At 42.6% G+C, this 11,616-nt stretch overlaps 1 protein-coding gene and 1 long non-coding RNA gene across 2 annotated transcripts in view; both read right to left on the reverse strand.

The window, feature by feature from the left end:
• Window positions 1–11,616, reverse strand: part of LOC138962134 (uncharacterized) — a 264,299-nt gene that overhangs the window by 26,479 nt on the left and 226,204 nt on the right. The window lies entirely within an intron of this gene.
• Window positions 1–11,616, reverse strand: part of LOC138962098 (sodium- and chloride-dependent transporter XTRP3-like) — a 130,910-nt gene that overhangs the window by 21,457 nt on the left and 97,837 nt on the right. Inside the window, exons 3-5 of the mRNA XM_070333821.1 lie at window positions 11,189–11,478; window positions 9,714–9,893; window positions 8,111–8,221 (exon numbers count right to left, since the gene is read on the reverse strand). Coding sequence (XP_070189922.1) covers window positions 8,111–8,221; window positions 9,714–9,893; window positions 11,189–11,478 — 581 coding nt within the window. The remainder of the gene's footprint in view (window positions 1–8,110; window positions 8,222–9,713; window positions 9,894–11,188; window positions 11,479–11,616) is intronic.

Genomic DNA, 11,616 nt, shown 5'->3' on the forward strand with positions numbered 1-11,616 from the left:
AGTTCGATTGCTTTTATAAAGGCAAAGTCCTCCTCGTGTTAACGATTCGGCTCACTGTCGAAAATCTGGACTCGTGTCACCATTGTCACCTAGTTGTGCTTCCCCCTTCCCAATTCCAACGCCATTCTTGCCTCACTTTATTAAAGACACAGTCCTTTCTGTGTTAACGATTCGGCTCACTATCGTAGAGCTGGTCTCGTGTCACCATTGTCACCTAGTTGTGCTTCCCCCTTCCCAATTCCAACGCCATTCTTGCCTCACACGTACCAAGCCATCACTTTTGCCTCGCGCTGAAGAATGATCACTCCAGTTCGATTGCTCCTATTAAAGAAACAGTCCTTGGCTCCCTATCGTAGATCTGGCTGCGTGCCACCATTGTCACCTAGTTGTACTTCCCCCTTCCCAATCCCAACGCCATTCTTGCCTCACACGTACCAAACCATCACTTTTGCCTCGCGCTGAAGAATGATCACTCCAGTTCGATTGCTCCTATTAAAGAAACAGTCCTTGGCTCACTATCGTAGATCTGGCCTCGTGCCACCATTGTCACCTAGTTGTACTTCCCCCTTCCCAATCCCAACGCCATTCTTGCCTCACACGTACCAAGCCAGCACTTTTGCCTCGCGCTGAAGAATGATCACTCAGCACTTTTCCCTGCTTCTTGTCTCGCGCTGAAGAATGATCACTCCACTTCAATAGCTCATAGTAAAGTCCTTCCCGTATAATCGTATAAACGATTCGGGTCACCATCGTCGATCTCGACTCGTGCCACCATTGACTCCCAATTCTAACGCCATTCTTGCCTCACAATACCAAAACAGAACATGTCCCTGCCTCTTGCCCCGCGGTGAAGGCTGTTCGCTCCAATTCGGCCCACCATCTGGACTCGTGCCACCATTGTCACCTAGTTGTGCTTGAACACCTCTCCCAATTCCAACGCCATTCTTGCCCCACGCGCACTAAGCCGGCACTTTTCCCTGCCTCTAGCCCCATGCTGAAGGACCATCACTCAAGTTCGATTGACCTTATTAAAGAAAGACTTTTTGGTGTTATCAGACTTGTGGCAACGAGAAGTAGATACCAAAATAATGAGGGTAATAGAATTCTAGGCATCAAACTTTTTGGATCTTTCCGTCACTTCAGGATTGTTGCCCTTTTGAAAAACTGTCTGCTCCACCTTAATTTATGGTTGCATAGAAATAGATATTGTGTTCAAAGAAGCATGCATACAAGTGTTGCACTTGTTGTGCTCCTTTTCACACAAAAACATTATTGTTAGCATTGTTAAAAAACAAAATTCAATAAACTCTTGTTTAAATATTAAAATAGTCTCATAGAGTTTGGTTTTCGTATAGAATTTGATACTATCGACCCTTGAAATTGGAAAATACGGCAAATAAACGCGCCACTGACATTACAGGTACCAAACGATTTGGACGTTGGAGTTATTTTGTCGTTGGATTTTTTGCTTGTTTGTTTAACGCCCAGCCGACCACGAAGGGCCATATCAGGGCGGTGCTGCTTTGACATTTAACGTGCGCCACACACAAGACAGAAGTCGCAGCACAGGCTTCATGTCTCACCCAGTCACATTATTCTGACACCGGACCAACCAGTCCTAGCACTAACCCCATAATGCCAGACGCCAGGCGGAGCAGCCACTAGATTGCCAATTTTAAAGTCTTAGGTATGCCTTACCACTAGGCCAACCGTGCCAGTTTGTCGTTGGATTGCTACAGACAAACAAGAGTACAATAGAGTACAAAATATATCCCTTGACTAGTGTTGATAGCAATAAACAATTGAACATCCACAGAAGAAAAAAAAGGATTTAATGCCAGCATCATTTGTTTGGCATTTTAAATAGTCTTTTTCAAGTTAAATATTCACTCATTCATTGATGACTTTCTTTCGATCTTCACTGTAACATGCCGACTGCTGTTATCACACTAATATTATCTGCTAATGTCACACTGACATCTGATAATATAACACGCTATTTACTTCGCAGCAGATTTGGACAAGTCAGCTCTTTTTTCATCGTAACCTTCCGCACAGAAGTACCAATAACACTCAGATTTTCACAGCTGACCCTACTGCGCTGTTGTTCGTGTACGGAAGTGGTGTCATTATGTTCCAGGCATGATGGGACATATTCAAATCTGTTATCATGGGAACGGCGGACGACACCATCTGGTGAGGGGTGAGTGTTCCCTGGAGTGCTCTTCTTCGTGAGATAGGCCCGGGACACAGCTGATTCCCACAGAACCGTTGAGTCATTTAATAACGAGTATGAATGGCCGTGTTTTGCGTAAGATTGCGGGAAGGAAGGAATAAAAACTGGCCGTTGATGGCGCACAGCGACAATAAGATTTGTGTTATACTGGGTTGTTCTAATGAGTGTTATCCCGAGAGAGAGAGAGAGAGAGAGAGAGAGAGAGAGAGAGAGAGAGAGAGAGAGAGAGGTTGAAAGCGAGACAGGAACACAAATATCTTGGTGATTGTACTTGATTTTGGAAGAATTTAAGAGAGAGAGAGAGAGAGAGAGAGAGAGAGAGAGAGAGAGAGAGAGAGAGAGAGAGAGAGAGAGAGAGAACAACAGGCCTTTGACAAAGAACAGCCACACCAAGCATTTCATTACTTGGTTGATCCAATGCGCGTGGTGTCCCGTGAGAAAGAGGGATATGATGGTAATGGGACTTTCTTTCACTTGAGAGAGAGATAGAGAGAGAGAGAGAGTTAGAGAGAGAGAGAGTTAGAGAGAGAGATAGATAGAGAGAGAATCACAGACACACAGACAAACTAATGAGAGCGAGAGAGAGAGAGAGAGAGAGAGACACACCGTTTGTGTGAGTATTCTTTCTAGCTTGTCGCTGACACCAAAAAGATTCTGCTTCGTGTATGTAGATGTTTCGTGGTGAGTGTTGTTTAAATGTGAATGGAATTTTGTAAACATGTTGTTTTACTTATGATCTCGGTAATGAATGACTTCAGCATTAGCCCCCCGGGAGAAAGGGAGAGATGATGTTGATGGTGATAGAACCTTTTTTTTCAAGAGAGAGAGAGAGAGAGAGTAGAGAGACACACACACACGCGCACGCACGCACGTACGCACGCGCACACACACACACACACACACACACACACATACACACACACACACACACACACACACACAGTGAGCGTTTGCATAGGTGCCCCTTGTTGTTCTTCGCCGACGCCCAAAGATGTTTGTAGTACATGTTTGCATGTTCTGTTGTCTGTCTTGTTTGAGTATGTTTGTGATTTTTATGCAGCTATTGTTGTCTGGGGAGTAGGTAATGAGATGTCTGCTGATTCTCTTTTTCTCGTTAATTCTCAAATAATTCACGAACGCGGAATGCTTGTCGGCTTTCTTGCGCAATCCAATCACAGCACCATGGTCTATCACGTGTGTTTTCATACAACAACAAAACCCGATATCCAACATCTGTAAAATCTCTATACATGCTAAGTGTGTGTCATTTCTTTTATTGTCATCATTCCGTCTATCCTTCTGCCCTGAACGACCCTTCCGGTCAAGGAACTGGCCTGAATCAAGTTAAATTGTCCGTATCACTCAACACTCACGTCAACAGTAATGTTGCCTGTTTACTTTTTTTTCTTTGTATTTATTTATATATTTTTCTCTCTTCTTCTCTCTTCTTTTCTTTTCTCTTCTCTTTTTTTTCTATTTTTTTTATTTTTTTTTTATTTTTTTATTTTATCTAAAGGAGATCAGACTTCTTTTTTTGTGGTCCCATCAGCGGGTACTATTTCGGAAGGGTTTTTATTGTGATGTCGCCTACTGTAAACTTATAACCCTTTCACTCGCTCTCTCTCTCTTTTTCTTGATAACTTTCTTTCTCTTCCGTCTGCATGTTTGTTTGGAATTTGTAATACAATATGTTTTTTTAGTTACACACAAAATGGACATTGGTTTTTATACTGGACATTCTTTTCTTTTTTTTACAGTTACTTCTCCTTCTCTCTCTCTCTCTCTCTCTCTCTCTCTCTCTCTCTCTCTCTCTCTCTCTCCCTCTCTCTCTTTCTCTCTCTCTTTCTCTCCCTCCCTCTATCCCTCTCCCTCCTCTGTCTTTCTGTTGCCTGTTTACTTACAATTCACGCATATGCTAGATTTTACATTTCAGATTTGGAGAGGGCGAAGTCCAATGGAAAAACTATCACGTAGATAGCACACTTGGCAAGTTAGTATCAGGGAAAGTATTTACCGGAAATGTATTTTACCACTAAAAATCTGAACTTGAAATACTGGAACTGAAATCCTCAACCTGTCGATATTTTGTTGGACGTGTTTATTCTATATGGTTTATAGTTTATAGTTCATTGTTTATTTAACTATATTATATAGCCTACACGTTGATTTGACCGGTTGGCATGTCAGGGTGATCGGATTTCGTGAAAGCGAGCATTCGCACACTTGTAAAGAGCTACCGGTTTAAAAAAAAAAAAAAATGCCTAGCACGAACACAATGAGAACTGAACAGTGAAACCCATTTTTTAAGACACCCGATTTCAGACTTCCCCTTTTATGACACTTGGTCTTTTAGACTGTCTGTATGATACTACATACCTCCGCCCGCCATCCCCCCCCCCCCATCCCCCCGCTCCGAGTCTAAGACTCTTTACATTTACATAACTGATTTTTTTCAGGATTTCTCAGGGTTGAAAAGAGCGGCCCCAATGTGCCAAGAGTTTTCCGCAAGTGCACGAAACCACCCAATCACAAGTATTCGGCCAGACTGCCGCGTAATGCATTCAGCAAATTGATACCATGCTACACAGGGCATTCCACTCTGTTTCCAATTTCTGGTGTATTCGTGCAATGTTTTCTCTCGGCAACAATGGCAGTGTGAGGTTTGGTGTGTTGCTAGATAAACACACACAGTTTTCTCAAGCACAAGCAGTGTTGTGCTGTGTCAACGACGCCAATTATGTGTGGAGAAAATCTGTTTGTAGGTTTTTACACCCCCGGTATAGGGGTGTGTATAGGTTTCGGTCGATGTGTTTGTTTGTTTGTTTGTTTGTTTGTTTGTTTGTGTGTTTGTGTTCGCATATAGATCTCAAGAATGAACGGACCGATCGTCACCAAACTTGGTGAACAGGTTCTATACATTCCTGAGACGGTCCTTACAAAAATTGGCACCAATCAAACACACGGTTAGGGAGTTATTGGTGGATTAAAATTATACAAGGACTTATAGAGGGACATCTTAATGGTCAAAGGGAAATAACCATTCTCACTCAGTCACTGCCACCAACTGAGAAGGTTATTTCCCTTTGACGGGGGTGTTTTTCCTACCTCGGAGGAATTTCTTGTTCTGTCTGTATTTCTGTCTCTTTTTTCCCGTGTTGATTGTATTTGTCTTTTTATATTTAGTCAAGTTTTGACTAAATATTTTAACATCGAGGGGGAATCGAAACGAGGGTCGTGGTGTATGTGTGTCTGTCTGTGCGTGTGTGTGTGTGTGTGTGTGTGTAGAGCGATTCAGACTAAACTACTGGACCGATCTTTATGAAATTTGACATGAGAGTTCCTGGGTATGAAATCCCCGAACGTTTTTTTCATTTTTTTGATAAATGTCTTTGATGACGTCATATCCGGCTTTTCGTGAAAGTTGAGGCGGCACTGTCACGCCCTCATTTTTCAACCAAATTGGTTGAAATTTTGGTCAAGTAATCTTCGACGAAGCCCGGACTTCGGTATTGCATTTCAGCTTGGTGGCTTAAAAATTAATTAATGACTTTGGTCATTAAAAATCTGAAAATTGTAAAAAAAAATAAAAATTTATAAAACGATCCAAATTTACGTTTATCTTATTCTCCATCATTTGCTGATTCCAAAAACATATAAATATGTTATATTCGGATTAAAAACAAGCTCTGAAAATTAAATATATAAAAATTATTATCAAAATTAAATTGTCGAAATCAATTTAAAAACACTTTCATCTTATTCCTTGTCGGTTCCTGATTCCAAAAACATATAGATATGATATGTTTGGATTAAAAACACGCTCACAAAGTTAAAACAAAGAGAGGTACAGAAAAGCGTGCTATCCTTCTCAGCGCAACTACTACCCCGCTCTTCTTGTCAATTTCACTGCCTTTGCCATGAGCGGTGGACTGACGATGCTACGAGTATACGGTCTTGCTGAAAAATGGCATTGCGTTCAGTTTCATTCTGTGAGTTCGACAGCTACTTGACTAAATATTGTATTTTCGCCTTACGCGACTTGTTACATTTAGTCAAGTTTTGACTAAATGTTTTAACATAGAGGGGGAATCGAGATGAGGATGTGCTGTGTGTGTGTTTGTATGTGTGTGTGTGTGTATGTGTGTGTGTGTGTGTGTGTGTGTGTGTGTGTGTGTGTGTGTGTGTGTGTGTGTGTGTGTGTATGTGTACGGCGATTCAGAGATAACTACCGGACCGATCTTCATGACATTTTACATGAGAGTTCCTGAGTATGATATCCCCATCAAAGTTTTTAAATTTTTTTGATAAATGTCTTTGATGACGTCATATCCGGCTTTTTGTGAAAGTTGAGGCGGCACTGTCACGCTGTCATTTTCCAACCAATTTTGTTTACATTTTGGTGTTGTAATCTTCGACAAAGCCCGGACTTGGGTATTTCATTTCAGCTTGGAGGCTTAAAAACTAATTAATGAGTTTGCTCATTGAAGTTGTCATTAATATCGAATTTTCGCAAACAGATTTAAAATTGATTGCATCGTATTCTTCATAAAATTCTGAATCTACAAATATATACATATGTCATGTTTACTCTAAAAATGTGATCACCATTAACGAAAATAGATTAATTTGTACTACGATTAAAATTTAAGAAATAGATCCAAAAATAATTGTATCTTATTTTTGATTATTTCCTGATTCCCAAAACATATAGATATGATATGTTTTATTCAAAACAAGCTCAGAAAATTAAAAGAATACAGAAAAGCGCGCTTTCCTGCTAAGCGCAATACGCTACTGCGCTATTCTGGCTAGTCAATTTCACTGCGTTTTGCACGTGAACGGTGAGCGATTTCTTTCTCGCGGGGATTGACGAAGCTGTATTGTCTTGGTGTAAACATGCAGTGCGTTCAGTTTCATTCCGTGAGTTCGACAGCTTGACTGAACAGGGCCGGACCAAATGAGTTGTAAGGGGGGGGGGGGGTTTCCTCCTTTTTTGGGGGGGCAAATCAGCCAAGTGGCAAAGCAGGCGCGCGAACTAGGGGGGTCCGGGGGCTTGCTCCCCCGGAAAATTTCTGAAAAACGGTTAAAATCTGTGCAATCTGGTGCATTCTGGGCCTTGTTTTGAGGGTTAAGAGCAGCATTGTTTTGGTGCTAAAACTAGTAAAAGTCAAAGCAAGGTACATGCTTTTTCCAGGGGTGGGGTTCCGGAACCGGCCCTGCTGAATGTAGTAATTTCGCCTTACGCTACTTGTTTGATTGTACGCATAGTCATTGGAATAATGTGACAGTCTAAACATTATTTGCGGTTGATCTAATCGAATTTTTTCTATCTGCTATATAGTGATTTATACTGATGGTCGCTGTAAAGCATCCATTGGGGGACGCATTACCATGGTGTTATCGTTCAACCAGCCATTTTATTTCGCCATAACTGTCCACGGCGGCGTGGGGAGTATCGCAGCAAATAGTGACGGAAAAACGGGCAACTGACAAATAGGATATCGAGAACAGCAGAATGATGGCTCGTGAAACAATTCACACATTTAATGTGACATTGTTAAAGAAGACAAACACTGAGCTTGATGGATACGTAGTGGCCGTAAGTCCACACTTGCAACACCAACAACAAACACACACACACACACACACACACACACACACACACACACACACACACACACACACACATACACACACACACACATACACACACACACACACACACACACACACACACACACGCGCAGACAGACAGGCCAACTGTTGTGCCACGTGAACAGACAGACGAACAAAAAGACACAGCCAGCCAGACGAACAGACAAACGGACTAAGACAAACAAAACAATACCACCAAATTTCTCTCTTCAGTCTCACCTTTGGTGTCAACATGTGCATGAGACCAGCAGTGGCGCCACGTAGCGTCAGGCCCCGGATGAAGAAGATGGTGAGAACGACGTAAGGGAATGTTGCTGTGAAGTATACGACCTGCACATAAAGCATCAATCATACAGCAAGTTTTTTTCATGCTTGATGAGTGCTGGGACCTTAATGCCTTCACCAACAACGACTCTGTCATATTTATTTTAAAATGAGACAAAGAAAACACATTTAGTACTATTAATAGAAAGAATTTAGTATTGGGGTTTTCACCCTGGCTATCATGTGTGAACAACCAACTCAAAAATTACTTAATTAATCAAATCAGTCGAGCATGATAGCCCAACATTGTTGGCGATCAGAAAACAAAACAAATCCTTTACAAAATAAATATCACCAATCATTTTATGTTCATCTTCTCTGTTATGTTTGCTATTGTTTGACTTGTTCGTGTTTTTTTGTGTGTGGTGAGTTAGACCTTTGTCAAAACTCTCCACCTATATATTACTTTAGACATGTATTGCATTCACAGGGATGTCGTTAACAGAAAATGTCCCGCTATTATACTTTGTGATATCTGAAAATAACGGAAAACAGTCAGCGGGTCAGCGCTACCGTTTGTTTCCTATGACAGTTTTTTCTCGCAAACATAATGTGACAGGGTGACGCAGTAGACTCCCTTCACAACCGACTCTGCAGAGTTGTCTGCCGGCGAGAGTTCTGTTTGTGATGGGGTCTGGCTTCTGTTGTCACATTGTATGCTCTTGGGAGCCTATGCGTACCCATGGCAGTTTTTATAGGATTATTAAATAAGCTCTAAAATATCAACCCTGTTTGACATGGCTTTGCCCCCAAAGGTGATTGTTGTGCTTCCTGCACTCGGTAGAACAATGCGTTGTGTATGCTATGCATCGCTTTTTCTTTATTTGGTGTTTAACGTCGTTTTCAACCATTCAAGGTTATATCGCGACGGGGAAAGGGGGGAGATGGGATAGGGGAAAGGGGGGAGATGGGATAGGGGAAAGGGGGGAGATGGGATAGAGCCACTTGTTAATTGTTTCTTGTTCACAAAAGCACTAATCAAAAAATTGTTCCAGGGGCTTGCAACGTAGTACAATATATGACCTTACTGGGAGAATGCAAGTTTTCAGTACAAAGGACTTAACATTTCTTACATACTGCTTGACTAAAATCTTTACAAACATTGACTATATTCTATACAAGAAACACTTAACAAGGGTAAAAGGAGAAACAGAACCGTTAGTCGCCTCTTACGACATGCTGGGTAGCATCGGGTAAATTCTTTCTCGTCCCAACCAATATGGGACTCCCCCTAACCCGCGGGGGGTATGCATCGCTGCCACAGTGGTATGTAAAGAAGTTCTGTGCTGGTAACTGTTTCTTCTTCTTCGTTTTCTGCGTTACTGGGCTGGAACTTCCTCGTGTACTCCTGATTTGCACGAGTGGGCTTTTACATATACAGCCATCCGCCTCCCGCCATTTTAGGTAGTCTAACTTCGTTTTCGGGGGAAATATGGTTATTGTGACCAGTGTATTACAAGTTGTGTTGCTTGATCACTGTATCGCTATATGCACTGACCTTTCCAGACGACTTGATTCCTTTGCATATACAGAGGTAGACAACGAACCAGGAGAAGAGAAGACAGAGCATCATCTTCCACTTGATGCCGTCTGGTTGGTCCAGGCCTGGTGACGCATCAAGCGCCACGCGGTACCAGAAGTATGACGTAGGACCCGCCACGTCACACTCGGGTACTATCTGAAACAAAACGTCTTCTCTGAATTGTGTATGAAGCTGTAAATGTGATCCCTTTTATCTTTTCTTCTTTTTTTTTTTTTTTGGGGGGGGGGGGGGGGTGCATATTTTGTGGAGCAATTTTGCAGATGATGGGCAAAAAAACTCATGTTGCCCTCATCTTTTGGATTAATAAAATCGAATGCCAAGGATATGTTATTGATGACTTACTCTATTCATTTTTATCATCGTCTTAAACAGTGCCGATAATATATGATGTAATAAGGATAAAATAATCTCGTTCGAGTTGATGACGTCGGTGTAAAGGAAGCTGTCATACTGAGGGTACCTCATCATCCTAGTACTTTAAAGAAGTGACTTTAGATTGCGCGTTGAACTTGACAAGGTCTTGCACTAGAACGGGGTCTTTTAGCTAATTCAAACACGAAGCAAAATGGCGAAAACACTTAGAAATAACAAACGCACAACAAGAACCACGACCACCCGCTCCCTCGACGACATTTGTCAGATAATATTTTTCACAAAATTATTATTTATTTACTTGTCGGTAACCACACTTCTTTATCTCATATCCTGAGAACTCACCCAGTCAAACCAATGAAACCATGCAAGTAAGCCTTTCTTACCCTCGTAACATTATGCTCCACAATATTCTTGGCCCAGCTATGTGAACTGTAACTTATTAAATCAATAGGCTTTATACTGCTTGATATCACCCTGTCAACAACTTACCCTCGTAATGTTACCCTCGATACTGGAAGGAGTGGAAGATACTGTGTGATATCACCCCGTCAACAACTTACCCTTGTAATGTTACCCTCGACAATCTCCGTGGGGCACTCTACCCAGGGCAGCGGGTACTGGGAGGAGGGGAAGATACTGCTTGACATCACCCTCTCACCAACTTACCCTCGTGATGTTACCCTCGATACTGGAAGGAGTGGATGATACTGTGTGATATCACCCCGTCAACAACTTACCCTCGTAATGTTACCCTCGACAATCTCCGTGGGGCACTCTACCCAGGGCAGCGGGTACTGGAAGGAGTAGAAGATACTGTGTGATATCACCCTTTCAAAAACTTACCCTTGTAATGTTACCCTCGACAATCTCCGTGGGGCACTCTACCCAGGGCAGCGGGTACTGGAAGGAGTGGAAGATACTGTGTGATATCACCCTTTCAACAACTTACCGTTGTAATGTTACCCTCGACAATCTCCGTGGGGCACTCTACCCAGGGCAGCGGGTACTGGAAGGAGTGGAAGATACTGTGTGATATCACCCTTTCAACAACTTACCCTTGTAATGTTACCCTCGACAATCTCCGTGGGGCACTCTACCCAGGGCAGCGGGTACTGGAAGGAGTGGAAGAGGTAGAAGAAGCACCACATGATGATGGCGTTGTAGTAGATGGCCACCATGTATGACGTCACGGCACTGGCCAGTCCCACGCCGCCCATCAGAGGGTGAACCTTGTTCCACACCCCCAGACTGCCCAGCCTCATCTTCTGACCGATGGCCAGCTCCAGGTAGAGGAGGGGCATGCCCTCCACGAACAGCATGATGAGGTAGGGAATCAGGAAGGCGCCTGTACAAGACAATACACATTCTTTATTAAAGAGGGTAATGGCAGAACCAAAGAGGCGCTTTTTTTTACATCCAGCCCGAGAGAGAGCGAGAGAGAGAGAGAGAGAGAGAGAGAGAGAGAGAGAGAGAGAGAGAGAGA

The sequence above is a fragment of the Littorina saxatilis genome, linkage group LG1, assembly GCF_037325665.1.
Source record: "Littorina saxatilis isolate snail1 linkage group LG1, US_GU_Lsax_2.0, whole genome shotgun sequence".
Lineage (NCBI taxonomy): Eukaryota > Metazoa > Mollusca > Gastropoda > Littorinimorpha > Littorinidae > Littorina > Littorina saxatilis.